Source organism: Osmia lignaria, chromosome 14, assembly GCF_051020975.1.
Source record: "Osmia lignaria lignaria isolate PbOS001 chromosome 14, iyOsmLign1, whole genome shotgun sequence".
Classification (NCBI taxonomy): domain Eukaryota; kingdom Metazoa; phylum Arthropoda; class Insecta; order Hymenoptera; family Megachilidae; genus Osmia; species Osmia lignaria.
This window is the reverse complement of record NC_135045.1, coordinates 5064131-5091763: the sequence shown is the minus strand read 5'-3', so window position 1 is coordinate 5091763 and position 27633 is coordinate 5064131. Positions and strand designations below refer to the sequence as shown.

Here is a 27633-nt window from a genome sequence, read left to right as displayed (position 1 = left end):
TATTATTCATGAAGAAATCTATTTTAATTTCTATTTCGATAGCCTTTGCGTATGCTAGGAATTCCAGCTATTCGGTTCACCATCTGATCCTAGAAACCTAAATTCTAAAACAAAGTCATACCTATTACCAATAATACCTTCGGTTACAGATCAGTTAGGGCATCTCTTTAACAGGAGCACGCGTACCTCTGTTAACCCGTAACCGCAGGTTTAATTGAAGTAACCGGAGCGTACGCTACCCAAGTATGTTCTCGAACATTCCAAAATTTAAATATCTGAAAGGATCCAGCATGCATCGTCGATCATATGTTTCACGAATGACCAACAGGAGCAACCCTTATCCCAGCGTCTGGGTTCCCTTTAAACTCTCCGAAAGGAAGGACGATCATCGCATTGTCGTGAACGAAACGAGATTCTGTTTGGTGGAAACGGCACGCCAAAGGGCAGCTGGTCTCGCGTCAGACATTTCAGGCACACGAACGAAGCGTGTCTGAAAGGTTCGTCTCTCCCTTTCTCTCATTCACCCCTCAGTCTTTTTCCAACGACGTCTGATACGACATCTTTCTTCAGCACATGTGACAACGATACTCGTTCCTCGTCCTGCTTTCTTATTCCAACCGCAGGAAAGTGGGCTCGGTTGAAAGAAGACGGACGATACGGCGGCCACGCTTCGGCCACGCGACTCCAATCGATACGGGAGTCTCTCTTTCTTGTACCGTGCGGTTGTAACTCGTAAGTGGACCCTGCGGCACTAGGTGATCCTCGATAACAGTTGACTCGGGACTTCTTCTTGGTAAACCGGATGAAATACCGTTTCTTTAATATACGTTAAAGTAGGAACGCGCGTGAGCCGCGGACATTTCGGTCCCGCGGTACTAGCAGCTGACCCGGCCATGTCTACTGTCCAGAATGGTGACAAATTTCTCGCGAACACCCTTTTCAAGAGTGTTACCTGAAGAGTAGGCTACCTTTTTAAATTTATGCCATGGATTGCTATTAATTCGGTGAATATAATTAGGAGACATAATCCCAGTGATGGATTTAGCACGCATAATCTGAAGGGTGTGATATTTCTGATATCGGTAGATCTATCCAAATGGGTTTGGAAGTTTTAAAAGCAATATGAAGCCTCCACTTCCGCAATGTCTTTGCAAATTTAATGTTGTAACACCTTTAATGTTGTTGTCGCGTAATTAACACCACCAAGTGTAAAGTTAGTAATAAGCTTGTTTAATTATTGCCTAATTTATACTCAATATTTATTCTTCGTCAGATTTGAAGATTTACAGAGGTATAGTAATGAAAATGATCCGAGTTAAAAGTATCTGGACTGACTTTCAGCAGCAGAACCACGAGGTCTGGGTTCTCTTGATTATTATCATTAGTCACGTACCCTTGCAGAATTTTGTCGCACATGCGTCATGCTTCTTCGTAGAAGGCTGGCTTTTGCTTCGCGGTGGTATTTTCGCTGGAGGTGTAAAAAACTCGCGTTAGATCCGTTGGTGCGGATTAAACCGTATAGTTCCGACTGCACCGAGCAAAAAATCATGCCTCTTCTGTTCCTTTTGCGGTCGGACAAATCCTGGGAGAGGAAACACTTCAGATTTTTAGCTTCTTCGTGTTCCAGTTGTTCCGACCAATTATTTCGACGAAATAAAATATCACGTGCCTCCGCCAAACTCGTAAATAGTTCATCAATTTTTCTGACCTTATTTGAAGACATTAGAGATATTTTAATATAATGAAATACAAAAAAATGTGACGCATATAATTATTAATTATTATAACATTTGGTAAGTTGATAGAATAGTTCTTTTCATACAGCACATAATACGTTGTTTGAAAAATAAATGGTTCACTTTTCCAAAAGTTCAATCCGGTTTCCATCAATTCACCCTTGATTCGCAACGCACTTACACACAATCCCCTGCACTTCGCCCTACATACCTACGTAGGTGCGTTCTATTCAACTAGGAAAATGTGATTCTATTCCTCCCCTTTTCCCTTTCGTACTATGAACTCTGAATGCCATTTACATTGTGCAAAATTATACGATCACCCTGTTCAATTTACCTCCCCATGTGTATGGAACTAAACCATACCGTTTGGTTCACAGATTTTTCATTGTAAACGATATCCTTCTATATTTCTTCTACAGAAATGTGACGGAAAGATTGCTGTAATATTGTAATAAACAAATGTGGCATATTCATTTATGTAATTAATTTTTTAAATTTTAGTACAATTGTTTTATTTAGTGTAAAACATATGTAGAATAATAAGTTCATTTATTTGGTAAGATATTTAATTTGTTAATTATGAACAGCCACTGTATGGGTATTCAGGAACCATGGGTCCTAAACAATATAGTTAATTTCGAATATTGACAAAAGGGTTAAGGAAATTCCCATCGCTTTCAGCAGTTTATTCTTCAATCTTTTCTTTTTTTTTCTTTTAAATTGGTTGTAATTATTAAGGATGAACTCACCGGTTAGCATAATCTGTTGCATCTTTACCGTGAAAATGGTCGCGATGGAAAGCACTGCGGGAGCTTGAACGGTGAAAAAGCGCTAATGGCATGACGAGTTGTTTCGACTAGGCCGTGTCAAGGGACTATGAGAGTAGTCGACGGGGTCCTAGGCATATACAGTATAAGAGGGAAAAGGGACGGATAAAGCGAGGCGGAAAGGGGGTGGGCCGGTGCGGGCCCTTTGTTAGGGCGCGTGCCCTTGCACGTGTGCAGGACCAATGCCTACGCACTTCTGTTACGCACTATGCGACCGAGCAGGGGCGGATTTCGAAGCTATAAATTTTTTTTTCTAAATCGCTGCTGCCACCTCTGCCAAACGTTGCTTCTGTAGGTACCTTGTTAGAGCAACAAGTAAAATCTGTGCCTGAAATTTTCTATATTCTGAAACTTATAATATTTTAAAAGAATTTCAGGTAATAATTATTGATATTTATAGTTGGCAACTTGAAGAAGCGCAAAAATTATTAGTATAAAAATATACCTTTATTATTAGATAAATCGTAAATTATCTTGCAGAAAATTAAGAGTTTCTTCAATTATTATTTCTCGGTAAAGAAGAGGTTTAATATTTCCGAGAGATATTATTTCCGTGGGTGCGAAATGGTTTACACGTGGCATTAGTTAACCGAATGCTTTGGTCGTACAAATAGTGATTTATGAATGAACAGTGTGGACAGTAATCTTCCTACTTCCGCGTAACTTTCCTATGCGTGGGAAAGAGATTTGGTTAAAGCGGAAGGTTTTAGAATTCTCAAATTTGGTTCAATCCTGTAAACCATTATTTAAAAAATTGTTTAATATTGTAAAATAAAATTCCTCTTGTAATAAAATTTCTCACCAATAACCCCCCAAAAAATTAAATAAATCCAAATACACGCGTCGAAGCTCGAATAATAATGTCAATAAAACTGCATAATATGTTGATCTTGCGTTGCCGATCCGCCAGCAAATAAAGAAAATTCAACAATTTCTAAAGAAGAGACCGACTAATTCCTGCCATCGTGAACGTCGAACGTCTTGAAGCTGAAAAAGGGAAAAGAAAACGGAATGGAAAAGAATTTTCAAAGGTAACAAGCAGTCGAGTAAAGAAGGGTCTTTCAATAAATTATTATCATCCGGATTTACGTATCCAGACAAACGAACTCGAGAATTCGATCGGCGTTTCGCAGCCTAAGGCCTCGTTCACACCACGTGTATATTACGGAATCTCGGTATTAAACGGAAAGTATCGGTACGATTATTTAACTGTTCGGTGCTTCTGATAACTTTATACGTTTCTGCCGTTTCAGTTTATCCAGCACGAACGAGAACGCGTTCGATTCCTTTCCCCGATACTGTTGCAGTACGGTTGACAATACCAGCGAAGGATTTCAAAAGTTCGTCGGTGTGCATAATCCTCAGAAAGTGCAGCATCGTTCCTCGTGCGCTCGTTTTTTCCCCCATTGCATTCGCTACGAAGCAGAGAGATTAAAGATTCTTCCGCGAGGAGGGTCCATTGGATCCGACTCTCTATATATATTTTGTATTATATATTCGTCGGGGACCCCACTTTCGTCCTAGGGTCTACTTAGCCTCCCTGCTTTTCGCTCCGTACAGGACGTGAACTAGATCTAGATCGAATCTGTGTCTTCGTCTCGGGGCATGACAAAAAATAACTGGCTGGCTATTGCACGAAATTTACGGTACACAGGGTGAGACAGTAACTTTGTTCACGAGAAATACTTTTGCTATTTTTAGAGGCATCAAAATGGAGGGATGATCTCTTCTAGGTTTGATCCACTAATGAAACCATATTCGTTTCTTTTACACAGGTTGATCCTTTAGAACACTTTATTTAAAGAAGTGTTGAAATATAATGCAAAAGGAAATTATTAGTTTTAATAATTTTAAAGTAAAATCATACAAGGGCAGGGTTTCTATAAATTTTAAATTTTTTATGTTTCGGTAAATTTTTGCAATTTAATGACCCTCTTTATTAGGGATTTTACCTTTTGAGCACCAACCTAAATGCAATCAAACAAAAGGGTTAAAAAGTAGAAGATTTAAGCTTTAATTTATTTTTAGTTTGAATGAATTTTAATAAATACTAACAAAGTTATTAAAGTTTTAATTTCACCAGTGCACAAGTGTTGCATAAAACCGTTGTTTTTTTAAGAAAAATTTATTTTCAAATACACGAACCGAATTCGCATAAATTGTACTGTTGGACCCAATCGCAAATTATTATTATAATGAGGGAACCGTAAGGGATTGCAAGTTGTCCGTATATTTCACACTATAAATTGAATCGTGCCCCGTCCCCCCACCTCATTATACAGGGTTGGGTTGTGCTTTCAGGCTTAGGTATACAGAATATAAACTGGATCTAGGCCAAATCCCAATGAACCTTTCGTTCCTGTTATACAATCGCGAACCCTTCGATGAATTGTGAGAAAATTTATTTGATGCTCTTCTCTTTTTTTTTCTTCTTCTTTTAAATCGCAATTTACCAGTAGAAGCTACCGTTACGCTGTAATTTACAGTTTTTGGGTTCTATAATTTCCGTTTGGAACACCCGGTATATGCAGGAAAAGTATGATTTATTATACCTTGTAAATCGGTTGATATATTAGTTCTTCCAGGAAAGAACCAGTAATTTTATGTCGAGAATATTGATGAAGCGTTCATGTAGTTAATTTCTTTAAATTTTAAGCTTTAAATTTATATGCCATAAGTGACATTTTAAGGTACTTTTATGTCATCAAATCATGTTAGACTTTCCATGTTTCATAATGTGAGAAATTTCATTTGTTCATATCGATTGTTAGATTATTAGTATACTACTTAATACAAACAAAGGTTCGGTGTGTTTCTCTTAAAAATGTGTGAAAATTTCCGAATACGGTTAAACATTTATACATCGTAGTAGAAATTCTATTTTAAGCGTGGAACAGTACCGGCCTTCGCGAGTGCACCGCCCCGAAACACGAAACTTCCGTGGCGAACCGAATGTCACACTTCCTGTTCTACTCTATGAAACATTGAACGCAGAAAAAAAGATTTAATGAATTCGCTGCACCTTAGATTTCATTAACACATGGCATGTTTAATTCATTTCAAACTCACGTTTCATTAGATAATCAAACATTCAATCTACAAACTCGAATATACAGGATCTTCCAAAAGTGGTGGTTCGGATCTAATGAGGGTGAGTTTGGTTAAAGAAATAGATAAAAATTATAGTATACATTTTTTTGCAAATAGCTTTATGTTTGAAAGAAATCATTTTTAAAACTAATTAACCACATGCTTAAACTTATAAGCATTACTATGTAAGAAAAATGTATTTAAAAAAACATGTAATTTTTATAAACTGTTGTTGATTTTGTGAATATCAATAACTGCATAGTTTATAAAAATTAATGTTGTTCACCCTAAATGTTTAAAAGAACCTGATAGGTGCTCATCTTCGATTCGATCTGATTTTCGAGCACTGACAGATGCTTTAGAAAACTATTTCCGTTCCGTTCTACGCAACCACCATTGTTGCACAAAGGGATGCACGAAATCGGATCAGCGAAATAATCCTTTCTGTCTGAAATCTTTTTGGCGAGGGAATCGTGAAATGTAAACTCGGGTAAGTGTGCAACCGGCTCTGGAACTCGAAAATGGAGATCACAAAACGCATTTCTTCAGCTTAAATATCTACACGCAGGATTTACATAATCCGCGATTGACAGAAAAACCAGATTATGCATGCTGGAAGAGATTTTTCAATACGATCGATCCAACTACCTTTATGACTGTTATTTACTCAATGAATAATATCCTCCTTAATCTGATTTTACTGACAATTATGCGTGCAAGAGGCAAAATAGGAGAAGAAAATCCCGAGGAATTTCCTTCTATATAAGAATATTACATAACAATAATGCTATAGTGCCATTCATACATTTTTTATTTGTTTACTCTAACTCTTTTGATAATATTTCATTATACATGTTTGTCATCATAATTTTAAGAATCTGATATTTGTGATTGGGTAAATTGAAAAATTCCTAATAACATAGTTGATGAATTTCTATGGAAATCTACGCGTCGCCCACATATGGCTGACGTGGCGCTTAATCTATTAACAGAGGAAAGGCTGGTGCATTCTAATTTATTGTACTATCTGTTATAGGCACTGGTTTGGAATATATTAAACGTAAGGTCAGCTTTATCTGCAAGGATGTACCACCAACAGTCATTTATACTTCCGTTTATTTAAAATGCCTCGACAAAGGCAAAAAGTTGAAGTGAAACAATTTCAACTTGTTTGATTCTTTCAAGAAGTTTATGGAAAAACTCTTTTTATAACTTAGCCTTTAAAAAAACCTCAAGTCATTTAGTTTAATTTAAAAAAATTTACAAGGGATGCTTTTTAGATCTGCTACTCTACTTCTACTTGAAGATTACTATCGTTCCAGTTGCTTTACGACATGCTCTCGAGTTTGGTTCTTCCATTATCTGAAAAACCATTTAGGAAAAGGGGTACGTTTCCCTATTAATTTGTATAATCGACGTTTCACGGTCTCGTCGATCGAGGACGCGTGCATAAACGAGGTACTCATCCATCAGGCCACCCTCGCAAATTTCCGGAACATTTCTATTACGCTACGTGCCCTGGGATTCACTTTCGCGGAGCTGTTGAAATAACAGGGCCCGGGTAGTCAAGGATCAACGAGCACGAATGTAGAACTCGGTGGCTGGCGCGCGCGTTCTCATCGTTCGTCCAATAGGTTCACCGAGATGGCTGGTTCGCGTACGCGCAGCCGCATAAAAGCATAGACGTATACGTGTTGAGGGAACACGCAACTGGCACACGCGCTCCCCCGGCATATGGCGCGCACGGTCCCCCTTTTCAATTCAGGGGGAGCAGAAACGAGGGGGCTGCGGCGCGTGCTCAAAATCCCCACCACATCTTCCCTCTTCGCACAACACGCGTTTCCCCCCCGCTCTGCTCTTTCGTCTCTCTCTCTCTCTCGCCCTTATGCTTCATCGGCGTACGAAGCAGCCCTTCGGTCTCGCTCTACGGTGCGGCAAAATGTTGAAACCTAACCCATCTATCGGATGTCCGCGCTCATTCTGAACGCGGACGCCATGCGGTGCGTAGCACGGAGGTCTGATCAGGAACGGGAGCTGCGTTAAAAAGTGAGACCGATGTCGGGTGCCGAGAAACTATCGGCTACGGTGTCGAAGAAACCCCGGTAGCTCGAAGGAATTCGGCTAGTTCGACCAGTTCATTAGCGGTGTGAGTTCAAATGTGAGAATTTCGCGTCCCGTGGGAGTACATTCCGGTGAAGCTGATCGTTTCATCGTCACGGTTGATACTGTGACCTGTAGATCCTGGAAAATCGTGATGTAATCGAAGTCTCAGACTGGTTCGGTTGCTTTCTTTGTCTGCTGGGACGAGCACTGTGAACGGCGCGTGCTTAAAATCCCCACCGTCTGTGCTCTCTACCCCTTTTTCACTGTGGTCGCTGCTAGCGTTTGTCCGTGTCACTTCGTGGCGTGGTAAAATAACGAACGGAAGGGTTTCGCTGCAAGTTCTGGAAACTGACCGCCATGCGGAAGGTGACACGGTGGCTTCAGCCGGAACGATGCCACTCCGATCGGTAGCGAATGTCGGGTGTCCAGAGTTTTAATGGAGCTACGTAGGTGATACTCGTGACACTCGCTTCGAACGTACTCCAAACGTTGAAGTTTTAAGAAATATCGAACTGTACACACGATCAGTGCCTTGTAATATTGAGGAATCTGTGACCTTAGTCGAACGACGAAAGTTGCTTACCAGTGCCTTACACAATATCGAATACAGATGAATCGATATGTAACAAGTGTTAAAACGTGAACGATGGTTATTCGTATCGTTATAGTTCGTTAAGGTCGTTTAGACTTCGCTGTTCGAAGTCGTTCAAGTGCTTTCCTTGTAAATAGAAGCATTCAACTGGTGCTATACGATTCCTTATGAAATATTGTGATAACACGACTCAGAGATCTCGATTCGGAACGTTGAAGAGGTGGATGAAGAATAGTCGATTCGATTTTTCTTGCTTCAATTCTGTCCGAAATCGACGACAGTCCGGAGATATCCCGACGAATAATTTCCAAGGAGTCGACGACCGTCGCGGAGAAGAATAGACGGTGACCTCATGCTTTACTTAAGCCGTTGTGACCGACAACGAGACAATTGGATCTTGGTTCGGGTCATCAGCTTCGTCGTTTGGTAGAGAAAGAGCCCATGGTCTATCGAAACCTTCCGAGAGATCGTAACAATCAAAAACTTATCATTAATAAAAAAGAAAAACAATTCATCAGTCATTGAACACACGCTGTTGTACCTGCTAAACTGTAAGAATCCCTAAAGTATTTAAGCGACCCCAGTGAAGGTACAAAACTTCGTTACAAATCTGTGCATAAACCGTTCCATTTAAGTTTACCATCCAAGTGATATTACAAAAGAATACAAGTATCATTGACAATCAACTTTGATGATCACCAGCAAGATATTCCGACCCAGATCTAAACGTCAAATCGAACAGCCTGACCATCTGTGTCGATGATCATCCTTGTCATCGAGGGGAGACCGCGTTTTATTTATAAGTCCACCAATTAGATTTGTCCTCGAAAGGCATTAGAGTCGATAAACAACTGGTCGACTTTGCTATTCTCACGACACAAATTAACTTTGGCGATCGCTACGATAGATCGCTCGTTTCATATCGCGAGTTAAATATTTCATCTCGACGTATATCGGTAGTTTGTTATTTTATTGAATGACAGAATCTAGCCCGGCGCGATCAACATGACTACCATGGGTGTCACTGTGTTCTGCAACAGGGTGCAGATCAACAGCAACGATCAGGAGCAACTGATGTTGCTTAGGACGTTGCAGGACAACGAGAGCAACATAATCGGCAATCAGCCTCACCTGATAGTAGCAAAGAATAATAACAACAGTAACCCCAGCCCGTCGATCGTTCTACCACCTTACGACCCATCCAGACTGAAGAAACACGGGAAGAACGGTCAACCGCCGCCGGTCGCCGTTGCCCGTAGGAACGCCCGCGAGAGGAATCGCGTTAAACAGGTGAACAATGGTTTCGCAACTTTGAGACAGCATATTCCCAGTCACATCGCTGCCGGTTACGGGGACCGTGGCAAGAAACTGTCGAAAGTGGAAACCCTGAGAATGGCCGTGGAGTACATTAGGGGACTTCAAAGGTTGCTCGCCGAAGCTGACGGGGTTGAATACGATTCGAATGCCGGTGCCGCACAGTGTATCCCTTCTCCCACCAGCAGCGTAGTTTCGTCGAGTCACAACGGATCCGGCGAGCGACTTATCCTTGAGGACGATGTTCTTGCCGTCGAGGAGGAGGACGGCGAGCAATTGGAGGAGGAGGATGATAATGGGAAGCAGAAAGCTACGTCTAGGTAAGTTTTTCTTTCGCTTTTCTTGCGACTTTCGTTGAATTAACGCGAGACACTCTTCGGATGGTTTAAGATGACGCTTTTAACGATGTTGCAGATTGTCACCTAATCGAACAGCTGTTACGTCCCCGCGTGATTATTACGCATCCTCGGTGGGCGACGAAGAGAACCTCGAACCGAGGACCGTACCGAACCCACAGAATTTCTCGAGGCTATCCCCGAACTCGGCGGCATCGCCACCCTCGGAGTATTACGGGCAAAACGAGGAGAACCTGGAACCTCAGATCCTGTCCCCGTACAGTGGCGCCGGGGACAGTGAAGAGGGTGCAGCCACTGTTTACGCGGCGAGTCCGGAAACCTTTTCCGGGGCTCTTTATTATAAGCAGGAGATCACCGAATCCGGTGAATTCATGGACGTCGTCAGCTGGTGGGAACAGGAGCAGGGCAGGCTGGTTCATCAGCAACACGCCCAACGCCTCACGCACGTCTAACAAAAGGTTGGTGTCTTATGCTTTACTACTGTCCTTCTGTGGTTTCCTTCTTTTTTATGGGCAACGGTTGGTAATATGGAATTGAACAACATGATTAATTTCACCCATTTGTTGGTTATATTATTGAAAGAAATTGTTGAATCATTTAAATTAAAGCTAAATTTTACCATTTTAGCAGATTTGAACCCTTAAACAACGAAGTTTGGGTCAATCCAGCCCTAAACTTACAAATTATATGTAAGGATATGAAAAAGTTTCATGTATTAGAAATTTAGAAAATGATACGAAACACAAAATTAAATTAAAATTGGGGCGCTCTTCATGGTCCGTCGTTGCACTTGGAGTATTTTTTTACATAATGGAATCTGGCTTTCTTTCATAGAGGTCTATTTATACAAAAATTATCAGAAATATTTTTTAGACCTTAAAATCACCTCAAAATGGTATATTTTTTAAATAAATTGCAAAATGTATTTTTCTGCTTTACATTTGTGTATAGTACAGTTTTAATGTTGCATTTCGACCCAAATATTTATTTCTATTGAAACAAGATTTTGTTAGAGGACCAAACAGTATTTTGGGAAGGGTCCACCCTGGCCCCTACTCTGTTACGTCAACGAGTTAAGCACGCATTACGATCGAGTAAACCGGATGAACAACAATAGAGTTCTCTCGTAACGTTGTTTCGCGTTCGTAAAACTCGCACGGTCCTCGTGGAAGAGTTCTCGTTCGAGTACTTAAAGTGGCTTGAAAGCGACGATGCTGTCGATTGGAGCGACGCACGTGACAGCTACTCCGGGGAAGCGTCGCCAAGTGGAAACCCGTGTTCGCTGTTTCCTCTCGAACACGTGCTCCCGAAAATAAACTTTACGCGCTGTAACCACTTTGCAAAGTGCGTGCCGACGTGACACTTGGACGCATCCTACGCTTGCCAGTTGAACACCCCAGGAAACATGTATCCAGCGATCACCCTGATCAATAGAAATTGAAAATGGTATACCAGCCCTTACAAAAAATTTTTTCAATTTTATATTATTCCATCGAAGTGTTGTTTTCTCGATATGTGAAAGCTTTTCATTTGATCGAGGCACCGTAGTGTACTTAATAATTTTGTAAATGTAGGTCGCGATTAACCCATCTCCACCGTTCAGGGGTTGGAAAAATGGGAAACGTTCCGGTTTCCTCCGATCTTTACTTTATTCGATCGGTCGTCGCGTGTTAAAGAGAGCAGTCTAGTGCAGACTGGCATTTATCTAGTGATAAGATTACACGAAAGTGTACTTACGCCAAAGAAGAAGCTGTTTTCTTGAAACGAACACGTGTCAGGGAAATTTCAAGTTCACGCTACCTTCGTGCCGTTTCGAAACGCTGCCACTGGAGGCAGAAACATCAAAAGCGGGCACCCACAAACGGAAGTGGTTCACGGTTTTGCCATATGTTAGGTATCCTCTTCGAAATATCTCTCGTCCAGACCTTTCCCAATCTTCGTCGCTTCCAATTGCTCGTTATTGATCCGTTTCCTTTTGACTGGATCAGGCATATGCTCTTATTTTTTGGATAAACTATCCTCTATTTTCCCAAGGTTTCCCCTTATGAACGTTATTATCTCCGACAGAATATAATTTTGTAATAAATCGTTTGTATTAAATTCAGTGCGTCTTTCAAACGTTTATATCTTCCATAATTCGATTTTTTTATATTTTTGAAAAACAATATATTTTTTTTCATATGATTAGATAATAAAATTATAAACTAAATTAATTCCAATTAATTAATGATCAATCGATATAAAATTAACAAATTAACATGATTCTTACATTCAACATTTTGTTCTTTTTTCGATAAATTTCAGAAGAATTGTTACATGTAATAAATTAAATTTGAGAAACGTCAAATAATTGTCACAGAATTTCAATTCTTCTGCTAAAATCGTTTAAATTGGTTGTAGTTAGCGACACAGACGCTGACGGAGTTACAGGGCAGAAATCGAAAAAAGTATCGGCAGAGCGTGCAGTCGTGGAGCCACAAATAGAAATCATGATTTCCTTAGAAACGTGCGTAACCCACGTGCCATGCAACCAGTCAGATATAATATTTGATGCATGTGCACATATCGGCACTCGAAACGACCATAAGGCGACAGAAGCTTTCGTATTCTTAACATATGGGTGGCGAAGCAAGCGGCCTCGCGTCGTTAAAAAAACCAACACGAAAACAGTTCAAAAACTGCTGTTCCTTTAAGTCCAGCTTATTTCGATTTCATTATAACATCATATAATATCAACGTGTTAAATTGTTGCAAAATAAAAATTATGGTAATTTCTAAATTACCCACGCCAAATTAAAAAAAAACAAAAAAAAACGTGAATAACAAATGTAAGAAATTTTAATCTTATACTAACTTTTTTCTAGTTTCTGATTTGTATTATTTCTTTTGGAACACTGTGTATAGCTACGGTTTTCAAAGACATTCAAAGCCTTCAGTTTTGTTGCCATATGGACAGTAGCACTGTGATTAAGAAACTTTAGCATAACGGCTACCATATGTCAAACATTTCGTTTTCGAGACACTAACGAAATGCGCTCGAACATTTATAATTATTATACTGCTCGACACTTTGTCCGTCAGATCACCCGTGTCTAGATGACGCATGAATTTCAGAGAACGATCTTAACCAATTATAGACAATTCTTCTAATACCAGGTCATTTTAAAACACTTGGCATATTTTTCTATAATTTTCACTTAAGTAAACAGATTAAATCATTAATGTAATTTTCTTCTATCTGAATATATTCTTTTAATTGTTTTATTAAATTTTCTGTGTATCATTTGAAAAATTTAATTGGAGCATATCTTTTATAATTTTTCGAAGTAAATAATAGTTTGATAAATATACAACGTGCGGGAGAATTTTTAATAATAAATATTTCAATTTGTCAAAGTTCTATTGGTATTGTTATACTTCAAAATGATGCCTTTGCTATTTATTATTTAACATCTCCGATTCCATTAGTAAAATTTTATCAATATTCTCCTGCTAGATATAAAAATAAACGGAAAATTGCAAGAGTCATAGATTCTACCGAATGTGTGGTCATCAAAGTATTAATAAAATCACGTTAAACACCATGCAGGTTGAACGCGCGTTAAATTCTTCCATCAACGTAAACTTTCACATTACTTGTAATTTAATTTCCATTCAGGTCGAAGTTTTATGAAACCGTTAACATGATTTCGTTCCTCTTGCGCTAACCCTTTAAACGAACCTCCCTGAACGGCACAAATTAAAATGACGTACCGGCTTTGCTCGATTCAACGACGCTCGATGGTTTCTTTAACAGTCTTTTTATATTTCGTGAGAAAATTTCGAAATACACCGAAGCCGTAGGTTCTCGATGAAAGTAGTAATAAGATGTGTTTATCTTAGGAAATAAGAAGGCTGGTACGACGGTCCGACCGGGTAATTCTCGACAATTATAAAGTGAGGTCATCTACAAAATTTACGAGACGCGTCGCCGCGGCAAATTAATTTAATAAATTCCTTCCTTGGCTCCCGGTCACGTTGATATCGTCCCGTTGCTCGCGAGCCCATCGGCCTTCTTTTGACTTTTCTCTTTCCATCTTCGTTTCTTCTCTCTTCCTCTGTTCTTAAGCGACCGTGTAACGAGCGCAGAGAAACTTTAACCCTTGCTTTAATCGCGATTATTCCTCTCGAATGACCGCGCCAGAAGCCGGAAGCTGGTTCGATGAAATTTCTTCTTGAAATGATGATTACGTGTGGATCTTAAAGGTATTTCTTACGCCAGATAAAAGCGGTTTAACGCGTTAAATGCCGCGCGAATCGATGGCATTACAAATGAATGAGAATTAATTTTTTTTTAATTCTAGGTGGCATTAATATCATACATTTTATAAGGTAGTCGTCGGAGAGATTAAATTTGAAAAGGAAATGATTGCATTCTGAATAATTATAATTACGTGCGGCGTGGAGTGTTATATAAAACAAAATATTTAATTTTCATGGCTATATAAATATTTTATTTGTAGCATTAAAATATTATTATTGGTATTATTATTATTATTGTATTTTCATTGTCAAGAAGTACTTGAAATAGATGCCATAAAATTAAGATAAAATATTATTTTAAATAGTAAATGAAATTTCGAAAAATGAAATTATTTTATTTATATGGAAATCACTTTAAAAACAATTGTAATTTTTTCATATCTCATTTTTAGTATTTTGAAAAATATGTTCGATCCAATTTTCGAAATGAGTACAAATAGTGAGTGACTTTCAATTTGTATTTAAAACACGAAATTGCACGTCTCTATAATACTGGTACTTTTTTCTGAGAAATGCTGTATTATTACTTCGAACCTTACCAGTTAATCGACCAAATTTTTCTTAGAGGACACATGATATACAGTTTTATGATCACGTCTGCTTGTAAACGTTAGTTACAAATGCTGCCTTTTATCAAGGGTAAATGATACTATTAGCTGGAATTGTAATGAAATGGTGACAGATTGTTAATCTTTCGCATCGGAAGAAACAAGGCCCATTAAATTTTACCGTTCAACAATAATCGTGCTAATTTGTTTAACGAGGCCTTTTTTGTGTTATTCGATGTTGAAACCCTCTTAAAAATTCTTAATTAAGGGATGACGTAATTAATGAGCAAGGTATTGGGGAAGGGGATTAACTCTGTTGTTAAATTGACACTTTCAACTGTTCATTAATTAATGTATCAACTAATTATTAATTATGAGGTAAATTAGATAGTCTGGATATACACATCATGATTTTAAGGAACTGGGAATTCGAAATTAGACAAGAAAGGAAATTTGAATAACACGTACGGTAACTTTCGAATATCAATATTTATTTCATTATTATTCTAAGACATTAGACTATGTAGTGACTGTACACTGTACGTTGTTCCTTTCCTTCGACTTGTTCACGAGAAACAAAAGAATTTAAAGGTTTGTCATGCTGGTAACCCGCATGTCGGCTATCTTATCAATAAACATTACCAGCATGGCAATGTACGCTCACATTGGCGCCGAGGATTAAACCTTTTTCGCGAACAATATCTAATAATAAATTGTTTACGAATTCCCATCATTCATTTTGTTTTTAAAATATCATTAGAAAAATTTTCACTTATTCTTTGCAAATATCATTTTATTTATGGTGCATTGAAAAGAAAAATTTTTCCAGTTACAATTCGTTAATATAAATAAGAATCAGAATTTATTCTAATTTAATTTTAATTTATAGGTGTAGTAATTCAAATCAGAATTAAACAAAATTCAATTCTTCATAAAAATCTTTAAATCGTCTTCAGATTTGAAGTTGAAAAGGCTTAAGTAAATTATAATGAATTCTAATGCTTCTTCTTGTTCTTTGAAAGCACCGTTTCTCAAAAATATCGGTATCGTTGATTAGTGACTTTCTGGTACGATAAAATACAGCGAGTGTGAAGTAAAATAAAATTCCAAACGCTTTCCCGCCAAAGACTGCTCTTCGTTGGCGGTTCTTCTGCGTTCCAAAGTGTCCCTCTTCAAAATAATTTCCAGTCACGCCCCACCGCTGATAAACCAACGTCCTTACAGAGTGCTTTTCTCATTTCTTCTCGTTTTATCTAGAAACGATACGCCTCAAGGACTACTTCTTAATGCATAATTAAAATACGTTCTGACTGGCTGTAACAAATTAGCAATTGAGAGGATTAGCAATTGTTTATGAATCAGACTGTTTGCTTTTGTGCACCTGTTAATTGCCGTGTATTTAATTATGTGGGCTCGCTAATGGTTTAAAATAAAAGCACAATACATAAATTTTACGTAGACTATATATTTCATTTGTTGTAAAACAAAAGATATTGAAACAAAGAAAATCTAATATGATTTGACGACATAAAATTATTATAGAATGGCACTTATGGTACTTGTAAACTTCATAAACATCAACTAATTAGTAAGGTATCATATTTCAACTTAATTAATAATTGTGAAAGTTTAAAAATATTAGAAATAATTATTAATTGAATAATTGTTTAAAAAATAATTTCATTAATGCAATCTACTGATAGAATCTTTATAATAGTAAAGATAGAGATTTTTACCAACACTTTTGTCACCATACGATGGGAAATTCTATGAATTTTTCTATGCGCGTCTGCAAGATTCGCTTGTCCGTTTCCGCACTTAATTCTTGCTGAACCAGGTAAATAAGAATGTTCACAATAGCCAGGTGGGACAATGTCCTAAGATCATTCAAAATCTATCTTCCCTTCCACTCAGAAGAATCTCGAAATCATTTGGATAGAACATGAAAACATATTTTTTCCGATAAATCATGAAGGGGAAGTTTTAGGGGTTCGGTTAAAATAACAATTCTTTGCTAAGAAACAGAATACTTACTGCTTGCAAGTTATAACTAATTAACCTCTTGTTACTTACTTTAAAAAATAATAGAATAAGGAAATATAATGAAAAAAAATACTGTGTTCCATAATTAATGCCATGAAATAGACTTACAATTAATATTAAAATAAGGAAACCTAATGAATACAAAATAGTTTATGTATTTTTCCCACGATTTTCGGGGTCATGACAGCGCGTCTGCAAGATTCGCTTGTCCGTTTCCGCACTTAATTCTTGCTGAACCAGGTAAATAAGAATGTTCATAATAGCCAGGTGGGACAATGTCCTAAGATCATTCAAAATCTATCTTCCCTTCCACTCAGAAGCATCTCGAAATCATTTGCATAGAACATGAAAACATATTTTTTCCGATAAATCATGAAGGGGAAGTTTTAGGGGTTCGGTTAAAATAATAATTCTTTGCTAAGAAACAGAATACTTACTGCTTACAAGTTACTACTAATTAACCTCTTGTTACTTACTTTAAAAAATAATAGAATAAGGAAATATAATGAAAAAAAATACTGTGTTCCATAATTAATGCCATGAAATAGACTTACAATTAATATTAAAATAAGGAAACCTAATGAATACAAAATAGTTTATGTATTTTTCCCACGATTTTCGGGGTCATGACAGCGCGTCTGCAAGATTCGCTTGTCCGTTTCCGCACTTAATTCTTGCTGAACCAGGTAAATAAGAATGTTCATAATAGCCAGGTGGGACAATGTCCTAAGATCATTCAAAATCTATCTTCCCTTCCACTCAGAAGCATCTCGAAATCATTTGCATAGAACATGAAAACATATTTTTTCCGATAAATCATGAAGGGGAAGTTTTAGGGGTTCGGTTAAAATAATAATTCTTTGCTAAGAAACAGAATACTTACTGCTTACAAGTTACTACTAATTAACCTCTTGTTACTTATTTAAAAAAATAATAGAATAAGTAAATATAATGAAAAAATTGACTGTGAAATGAAAAAAAAAAATACTGTGTTCCATAATTAATGCCATGAAATAGACTTAATATTAAAATAAGGAAACCTAATGAATACAAAATAGTTTATGTATTATTTTAATTCAAAGATGTGACACCGAATTTGAATAATCTTATACCTTTGAAATATTGTAACATAACATTACAATTTATATTTTATAATTTACCCTAATTAGAATGGGTGTCATTTTCGCCATTAAGGAAAGCAATATTGATTATTGGGCACTAATTTATTAATTTATATGTTTACTGTTACAGAGTCCACACAGAACCTTGAACGCAAAACTCACCGGAGTGATCTCACAAAACAGGAACGAATAGTTGCTTCCAAATAAAATTTCCATCGATTTCAAGTAACGATATCGTTCGTTAAAGCAGCAGGATATCGAAACCTGTACTTACGCACAAAGTACTTCGTTATATGTAGACAGCACTGCCTACAACGTCTTTCTTCTTCAACTTCGTCTACCAACTGATGTACACATGTCGATCCAAGAAATTATTGACAAAATATTTTTATTTCAAAATTATTTCTAAAGTAACTGCACTAAGCCCTTTTGCTGCGAATTACATACCTACCTTACGAATCTTGAGAATTGTACTTATAACTGATACTATTAAACGTAACCTGTTATTCAGGAAAATTGTATTTATAGATCTGTCTATTAAAAAGCAGAATTAACGTCGAATTATAATAGAATAAGATAAATAATTTACTGATCAAATTCTGAAGACTACTTTATAATTAACAATAAGAAACAGCTAATGTCGCAGCTAAAGGGTTAAATTATCTTGCACCAACTTCTCTTGTCAGTAAATGCATTAGGTTCCTCGTGTCTTTCACTTGAATAACGAGTTAATTCGTTTTCTCCAATTAACATACTAAGATACTCGTTATATGATACCTGTAATTGAATCGCGAGAAAATTATAAGTGTTAAATGGATTAAATTAAATCTAGAGTAACTAGATTTGTAAAAATATTATTGGAAGATATAAAGGAACTGGAACTTCAAAACTGTTAAAAATATATCAACAGAAAAATGCATAAGTTTGCTTATCTTTTAAAATAATTATTATAACAAATCGTAACAATTCTTCCTTGTGATTCAATGTCAGTAAACATTTAATACTTGTTAAGATTTTGATACCAAAAGTAACGCACAGCTTAATAATTATAAAAAGTAAAAGTAACAAAAAGAAAAAATAGTATTTCTTTTAATAAAATTTTAAGGTATCTACGAACAAGAGATTTTGTAAATATCTTAAAATCAAAAAGATAATTAGTTTCGAAAATAAACATTACACATTTGAAACATAGTTTAAAGACAAGAGGCAGTGTCTTCTCGTTGACGTTTAACAAATTTTTAAAAATAAGCAATAAATTTATACGTGGAAGTGATACAATCTCACTTATCCAAAATTATAAATTCTTTATCTTCCTTGTATTAACGTTATTCGAATAAATATCAAAAGGCAATATAAGATATTAAAATGTAAAATGAACAAAATCAAAGTGTTTGTACATAAGTACATACGTAAGTGCCTTAAGTAACGTTAAGATCAATCTAATTAAACTGATATAAACCTATTTTTTCTACTTGATAACTTTTTTGTAATGAATATTTAAGGAACATTTTTCGCTATTTATACGTACAATGTCGTCCATTAAACAATTAGGAAATAATGCAAAAGCAATACGCTTCGAGGAATGTAATTTCGCGTGCCAACGAGAAAGAAAATGTTATCCGTATTAATTGTATTATTATTTAATCAATTAACGACTAAGATGTCGGTCAGTACATGTTAAGTTAAGGGATACGCAAATCTAGACGAAAAATTGTACAGCATCGAGCATAGTAGACTTCCCCTTCCCGCAACTCACACTTCTTCCCATAGGTGGCTAAGGGGAAACTGACGAAACTAAGGGTGGGCATCCTTTGAGAGGGTGGTAGCAGGGTTAATTTTGAACAACTTTTTCCTTTACCAAAATGCTTGTTAAGGCTTAGTTTTTGAATTAGTGATGAAAAATACTAGAACGCTCATGATGCGCAGGCGCAGCTGCGGGAGTGTCGGCTACAAACCGACGCGGTGTCGAGTAGTTGGTTCGCAGCTACGCTCGAGCGCGGTTCTCTCCAACACTCCCGCCGCTCTAGTTGGTTAGTGCTTTTCATTAATAATTCAAAAACTAAGCATTAACCAGCATTTTGGTAAAGGAAAAAGTTGTTCAGAATTACCCCAGCTACCACCCTCCTAATGGGGGTGGCCATCCACCACTTGCGTACAAACGTTTATGCTGATGAACTTGATTTGATATTTATTTTATTAATCATATTTTTTAATTATATATTAAATTTTATATTTAATAATTAAAAATTATATTATTGTGTTTCTAAATCACTTTTAATATCAATATCGTCAAAATTAGGATTTTGAGGATTCTTGCTTCCCCTATATCGTCATTTTCCCTATAGAAATCTACTTTGCTCGGTACTGTACAAATCTATGGTTCTCAATCGTTCAGTATTAGGAGTACGTAATCAGAAACGAATTACTTAAATCAAAACTGTATGATCTTGTTAAAAATTCTACATCGACTTTTTCAATTAACTGTGTCTTAATTATAGAGATGGTGGTAGTAATATGGAATACTCATTTTGGTTCATGTTCTACAAAATCTCAGAATAATTGAAAATATTTCAGTAAAGTTTCCATAGCTGTAATTATTGTATATAGCTGAAAATTGTGACGACCCATATTACTACCACCCCTCTTTCATTAGCCTAATGTACTTGATTATTTCTATTAATTTAATCAAACGCGAATTTAGTAAGTTAACGATGTAATTATGTTCTCTCGGAATTTAATTGTTTAAAAAATTTTAATATAGAAACGTTTATGCGATCATGAAGGGGAGAAAATTACATACGAGTCGTAAATTATTCGCCAACTCGTTCGAAATATTGAATAAAACTTTGTAAATACAAGTGCCTTGATTATATCTATAATGAACGTTTTTTTATTACTTGTATCTTCTGTAACAATTTTTACGAAATATTTAAAATACATTTTATTATTTATACGATTCCATTCCTATTGTTTCATCACGTTCCTAGCAATTATAAACGAAGAATTATAAATTTTAATGAACAAAGTTTTAAAGATTTTAGGAACACTGCATATAAAAAGCATTGGAAATATGAAAAACAAATTTTACTAATTAGTTTTTGTTAAATTGTTCTCAATATAAAGATTTGTATTTGGATTTTCTTTAATGCATTCATCTCGTCCGTTGAACTTAAAATCTTGTTGACGTAGGGAGTAAATATAGAATACTTGGATGCCCATTGTTATTTCAGCAAGACATAAATGCATTTCTAATTAGCATTTTGCACCGTACAAAATATTTAACATTCATTTCCGTGACAAACAATAATCAGGAATTTAAAATACATGAAACATAAACATACGTTGCTCTTCAGCGAAACGTATAATATAATTTGCATAAATATTACAAATAAACAGATATTATCCCTCTATTAGAATTCCTTCATGTAAAATTTTATTTTTTCACTCCATTCTGATCCATAATACATATAATTTATGTTATGATGGCTAATGATAAATACGATCACGTTTAGTCTATACTTTTACGTAAAAAACCATCGTACCATGTTTAGTATACTATTAAATTGCATTTTTACAATGCGTGCCTGTTGCTAGTGAACAATCGAGTTTGCCGGAAGTCTACGTAGCGCCGGTAGCGGTAATAAAGGTAAAATAAGGTGGTTGATTTGGCGTCCATCGATAACTTCGTAATTTCGTGAAATTGGTCCCGCTCAGCCAACCTCGACAAGGGGAAGTTCGTTCTCTTCATCTCTCTTTAACCATCGAACCCTCCTTGTATTTCTTTTTTTTTTTTATCATTATCCTCGAGGGTCAATTTCCGGACACGTTCCACGCAGGGGGTGAAGCAGGTTGCTACGTCATTTCCGGAAGTACTCCTTTCCACCTCGCTGACCGAACGGCGATCGTTATAACCGTCCTTTTGCCCGTTTACCTTTTATAGTATATTTTAGTAGCGTTTATTAACGATCGTAACATTCAGGTGTTATTGTAACTGACTTTTCACCAAATAAAAATAATAATAGTATAATTTTGTATAATTTTCATACATTACTTTATATTACTACTTTACTGTAGATGATAAAAGTATTGAAATACTCTGTTTATGTAAAAATAGAATTTACCGTACCTCATTAAGATTTGAGGTTTTTAAATTTTAAGATTTTAAGTTTAGTGTCAAACACATATTGAAATTTTAATTATTAAATACAAAGTAGTTCATTTTCAAATTTCAAATTTCAAGCTCCTAATTTACTGTGTTATGTTATTAACACAGGTATCTTATAATGCTATGCGAAGTAATCTTTTTTTAATTATTTTCTTCTAGCCATTGAAGCATATCTAATTTGCGGTAATGATCCCTCAGTGAACATTCAGTGCATTAATTTTATGTTTCAAATTTTAATTTCCTTTTAGGTTTTATTATACATATAATTAATGAATAACGTAAAATTATTCGAATGCAATATTAATTGGACCAGCCGCATACCATCAACCGGTAATGCAACTTTTATTTCCATATCATAAATGCATATTTCATATGATTATGATCAACTTACATTTGACCATACTGAAGATTTGTGAAGCAAATATTGCACGAGGTCGTCGTATAATTAATTTAAACCCGCGGAATGTTTTTCATACGTGCGAATTGGCCATATATAATCGAGAACATAAAAGGAGATCTTGCTTTAGTTCGTGAATTTTCACGACCGTAGTTTGACGTGTACAGATTTTCTTCAGAAGAATTTAACATCTGTTGTGATTAAAATGGAATAAATACTGATTGCTTCGATACATGAAAATTACTGGAATTTGAAAATCTGTACACGATAAAAATGGAGGCAGTGACAATGGCCACGGCGTATTGGCAAACAGCTGTGTTTTATTCGCTAATTGCCATAATTACAACCTTGTTGGTAGTGTATTTATATATAGAAAATCTCCGAGTAGTTAGACTTGGAAATAAAATTCCAGGTACGTGCACCATAAAACAATATGGTTTTTAAGATTTTCATATGTTAATCAGTGTAGATGCAATATAATACATTTAATTTTTTATATGGAATATAATTATTTTATGGAAAAATGTCATTTATCAATTGCCCACGCTTATTTTATAAATAAATTACTAGTATATTATAGTTTCCAACAAATGCAATTAAAAAAATTGTAGAATATTTATATACAGATGAAAAATGATTTTTCACTCAATTAATATACATATAAAGGTTAATATTTAATATTTTAACATTTCAGGACCAAAAACAGTGCCAATTTTAGGAAATGCTTTATTAACAGTAGGTTTGCACCCAAATCAGATGTTAGACTTTTTGATTCAACATGATATATATGGACCTGTAGTACGTGCTTTCCTTGGAACGAAATTAATTGTCTTCATGTATCATCCTCGTGATTGTGAAATTATTCTTAACAGTTCTGTTCATATAGATAAAGCTCCAGAATACAGGTAATATATATTTTTATATTTAACCCTTTCGACCCTGGTGAGACAAATACGATTCAATAAATGTAAATAACCTTTTTATTTCTTTTTATAGATATTTCAAACAATGGCTGGGAGACGGTCTGCTCATTAGCACAGGTGAAAAATGGAGAACACACAGAAAAATCATAGCACCGACGTTTCATTTAAATGTTTTAAAGACATTCGTTCCATTGTTTTATCAGAATAGCAGAGATCTAGTTATACGTCTACGAGATCAAGTGGGAAAAGAGTTTGATTGCCACGATTATTTATCTGCAGTCACTGTTGATATTTTATTAGATACTGCCATGGGTTTAAGGGATACTGAAAAGCATAAAACTGGCTACGATTATGCGATGGCTGTAATGAAGTAAGTGTTACTTTTAATACTAACAATAAGAGCCTTCTGACTTTCTTTTTTTTTTATTCTAATCTTGTGCAAACGGTGTAAGTGACATTTATAAATTTATATTCTAATTTTAATTCCTTTTTATCTGACAGAATGTGCGACATAATTCATCGTCGACAATTCAATATACCTTTCCGATTCGATTTCCTTTTTAACGTTTCAAATATGTCGAAAGAGCAAGAGAAGTTGCTTGGTACCATTCATGGTCTAACCTCCAAAGTTATTCAAAGAAAGAAAGAAGAAGCTTACAAAAGTATTTGCTCAAATATCGGGCAAAGTCAAAATAAACCTAACGAAACCGAATCGGGTCAAGAAAATAAAGAAAAAAGTGAATCAAATACAAACAGAAAGAATGAAGATCCTACAAGAATGCACTATGTCAGAGATGATCTTGATTACAACGATGACAATGATGTGGGCGAGAAAAAAAGACTTGCTTTCTTGGATCTTATGCTTGAATTATCGAAAAATGGCGCAGGACTGACCGACGAAGAAATCAAAGAGGAAGTTGATACCATAATGTTTGAGGTAATGAAATCATTAATATTTCATTCAAAATTAATATGTCGTTTTACAAAGTCTACCTGTACGTTCGCGATCAAATCAAGTTTCCCTAAAAAAAGAAACAGAGGTACAAGGAAAGCAGAAATTTTTTAAATCATAATTTTAACGATATTAATATTAAAAATGATTTAGAAAAAGGAATAAAAATAAAATTTAGTATATTATTGAGAAATATTTATAATAAATAAATATCAATTCACATTTTCCCTCGTAAACGTTTATACGCAAAGGGTCAGGGGGGTAGGGGGGGACTACAGACCTATATATATGAAGCTCCTTTCGGTACATCGTCATTTTCTCCGGGGATGCCTATGGGAAAAGTTCAAGAATCCAGGGCATCGCCATCTTTCCTGGGGAAGCTTGATTTAATCGCAAGTGTACTTATTTTCTTTTCTGTCATTTTCAAACAGTTTCAAATTAAATATACCTTTCAACATATTTTACATTATTAATATAATATATTACAAAATTTTTGGATACCTCATTTAAATACTATATGTTTTAAAATTTAATTTCCTGTGCTCAAAAGGATCATATATTTTTATTTAAAACTGAATACTCTTCAATTTTACACTATTTTCAATGCAATAATTTATAAACGTTCGTCACAAATATACAGATTTGAACATTTGCTGCTCATGTTAGTGTACAATTTTTAGTAAAAATAGTACCACCTTAAACGTAACAAAAATATGTATTTAACTTTAAACAAAAGCAAATTTTTTTCGGAGTAAAATGTAAGGTACTTACGAAAATATTTGTAATAATACTGTATGTATTCTCCAGGGGCACGACACTACGGCTGCAGGTTCCAGCTTCGTTCTCTGTCTACTTGGAATTCATCAAGACATTCAAGTGAGTATGAAAAGAGGAAACACTTTTACAATTTCTTCTATTTTTTAACTATACAGATTTATTAATTTAAATCTACTGATAATGCATACTTTGAATACTGTACGAGATGACCGTGCGAGAAATATACATAATTAATTATTTCAACGTTGCTAAGTAAGCTATTAAATCACTGCGGTCCTTCGCTTTCTTAATTCCATTGAATACCATTCTTGTGCCTGGAATGAATTGCCTAGGGAACTCTAAATATTCATTTAAATTCTTCTCGTCCCATACAATGCCTTTGGTTCTCATCGACTCGGTGTAGTTGAATCCAGTAGCAGCTAAATTTATAATCTTTCATAAATAAATCATTCATTGAATGTAAGAGAAAGTACAGAGTAGAACATTAATTCTATCGATTTATGGAAGGAATAGAAAAAAAAATAGAAAAAATATTAGTTCGGCAAACTAGACGATATCAAGATGAATGTTTGATTAATTTCAAATATTATCTAAGATAATAAAAAGTACGTTTAAATTAACAAGGATAATTAAGAAAAATGGATAAGGAAGGTATCTTTTTGAAAAATAAACTGTATAAGTGCCATTTAAACAATTGTAAAAATATTGCTATAATAAAAATTCCTTTGAAAAACATTTGCATAACCTGTATAGCTCTACATAAAATGAAGATTAAAAGAAAAACTTGCATAAATGATGTATACCATTTTTTGTAATGGAACTATTTAAAAATTAATGTTTGAAGAATATAGTGTACATACTGCCAGAGGTTCTGCCCATTATTCCCTGAAGATTCGGACCTACTTTGTGCTTTCCATCTTTACTAATAGGATGACAGACAGCACACATTTTCACAAATAACTGCCTTCCATTCTCTGCATCTCCCATTCTAATAAAAAGTGCCTATAGTGTGTTAAACTTATACAAATTTGTATACAAATTACTCGTTTAATAATCGAATGTTAATAATCTATTCCTCCTGAAATTAGATATTAATCAATTGCTTGAAGTTTCTTTAATAAGGAGTTCTCGTTCGATCCGATTTCTCGCCAGACATTACTATTTTCTATTTTCATTTGTTTCATTTCGAATTATTACGTGTCAACACTTTGGAATACTTATTTTAATACAAAATTTAATATTTGTGTTTCAGGATCGTGTTTACGAAGAATTAGAAGAAATTTTCAAGGGTTCAGATAGACCCTGCACATTTCAGGATACTATAGAGATGAAATATTTAGAAAGAGTTATTTTAGAAACTTTGAGACTCTTCCCACCGGTACCAGCAATTGCGAGGTTGCTCAATGAAGATGTTAAAATAGGTACATTTTGTATAATAAATAATGTAATGATTAGATTGCAAATGTTGCAACATTCTTTCTTCTAACAATAAAAATGATTAAAATATTTTTTATTTTGTTAGGTATATTTTAGACATTTTTCATTTTTTAAACATTTTATTTTACATCAAATGTCAATTTTCAAAATAATATCTTTTTTAATTAATAGCTTATATTCTTTGGTAAAGAGTAATTAACCAAATGAAATTGTGCATTTTCTTTCAGTTACTGGAAATTACGTGTTACCAAAGGGTTGTACGGTTTTAATTGCACCATACAGGGTTCATCGATTAAAGGAATTTTATCCTAACCCCAACGAATTTAACCCTGACAATTTCTTACCAGAACGAATGCAAACTAGGCATTATTATGCATTCATTCCTTTCAGTGCGGGGCCTAGGTGAGTAACGAAGATGAGAAAAGTTTTCATTAAAAAAAGTAATTTTTCTCACTTAAAAATAAATTTCTGAAGATGTGGTATGTTTATAACAAGTCAAGTTGGTCCAACTTCATAAACGATAGTGGATTAATTAAAAAAATGGATGGAAAAAATCATTTGAATTACGTTTTCTACAGGTCATGCGTGGGAAGGAAGTATGCAATGTTGAAGTTGAAGGTTTTATTGTCGACGATCCTGCGGAACTACAAGATCCTGTCGGATCTTCCAGAAAAGGACTTCCGGTTGAAGGTTGATATTATTCTTAAAAGAACGGATGGCTTTCGGGTAAAAATCGAGCCACGAAACAAAAGCAGTCTAGAGGTCCACGTTTAAAATCAAGTTCTCATTTATTATTTAAGTTGTATATCCTGATTGTAATAAACAATGAAATAGTTCATAGTTATAAACAGAAATACCAAACAGTGAAACAGATGTCTGTTATTCCGAAAGGAGATTATGCTATTTAATTACAATAATAAATTTTTAGAAGGTAATAATGATAACAA

General features: G+C 35.2%; 3 protein-coding genes and 1 long non-coding RNA gene across 4 annotated transcripts; 2 read left to right on the top strand and 2 right to left on the bottom strand.

Annotated features, from left to right (window-relative positions):
* Positions 1-7649: 7649 nt before the first annotated feature.
* LOC117607522 (uncharacterized) lies at positions 7650-20938 on the top strand. The gene is made up of 3 exons (XM_034331309.2): positions 7650-9985; positions 10080-10479; positions 18166-20938. The coding sequence occupies exons 1-2, from the start codon at positions 9357-9359 to the stop codon at positions 10471-10473; spliced, it is 1023 nt and encodes a 340-aa protein (XP_034187200.1). The 5' UTR covers positions 7650-9356; the 3' UTR covers positions 10474-10479; positions 18166-20938.
* A 1775-nt stretch (positions 20939-22713) lies between these two features.
* LOC117607521 (cytochrome P450 4g15-like) lies at positions 22714-27547 on the top strand. The gene is made up of 8 exons (XM_034331308.2): positions 22714-23009; positions 23292-23502; positions 23594-23890; positions 24022-24457; positions 25280-25348; positions 26502-26670; positions 26914-27088; positions 27265-27547. Exons 1-8 carry the CDS (start codon positions 22871-22873, stop codon positions 27458-27460), a joined length of 1692 nt encoding a protein of 563 aa, XP_034187199.1. The 5' UTR covers positions 22714-22870; the 3' UTR covers positions 27461-27547.
* Positions 24775-25335, bottom strand: LOC117607526 (uncharacterized). The gene is made up of 3 exons (XR_004582182.1): positions 25244-25335; positions 24974-25167; positions 24775-24886 (listed from the first exon to the last, which is right to left on the bottom strand). It is a non-coding gene; the product is annotated as an uncharacterized LOC117607526 (long non-coding RNA).
* LOC117607523 (cytochrome c, testis-specific) lies at positions 25355-26312 on the bottom strand. The gene is made up of 2 exons (XM_034331310.1): positions 26110-26312; positions 25355-25668 (listed from the first exon to the last, which is right to left on the bottom strand). Exons 1-2 carry the CDS (start codon positions 26234-26236, stop codon positions 25484-25486), a joined length of 312 nt encoding a protein of 103 aa, XP_034187201.1. The 5' UTR covers positions 26237-26312; the 3' UTR covers positions 25355-25483.
* Positions 27548-27633: the final 86 nt, after the last annotated feature.

Coding starts and splice junctions, on each gene's coding strand:
- LOC117607522 (XM_034331309.2), top strand. CDS start 9,357: ATGACTACCATGGGTGTCACTGTGTTCTGCAACAGGGTGCAGATCAAC. Junction 9,986..10,079: donor AAGCAGAAAGCTACGTCTAG/GTAAGTTTTTCT, acceptor ACGATGTTGCAG/ATTGTCACCTAATCGAACAG.
- LOC117607521 (XM_034331308.2), top strand. CDS start 22,871: ATGGAGGCAGTGACAATGGCCACGGCGTATTGGCAAACAGCTGTGTTT. Junction 24,458..25,279: donor TTGATACCATAATGTTTGAG/GTAATGAAATCA, acceptor TGTATTCTCCAG/GGGCACGACACTACGGCTGC. Junction 27,089..27,264: donor CCTTTCAGTGCGGGGCCTAG/GTGAGTAACGAA, acceptor CGTTTTCTACAG/GTCATGCGTGGGAAGGAAGT.
- LOC117607523 (XM_034331310.1), bottom strand. CDS start 26,236: ATGGGAGATGCAGAGAATGGAAGGCAGTTATTTGTGAAAATGTGTGCT. Junction 25,669..26,109: donor AATGGGCAGAACCTCTGGCA/GTATGTACACTA, acceptor TTATAAATTTAG/CTGCTACTGGATTCAACTAC.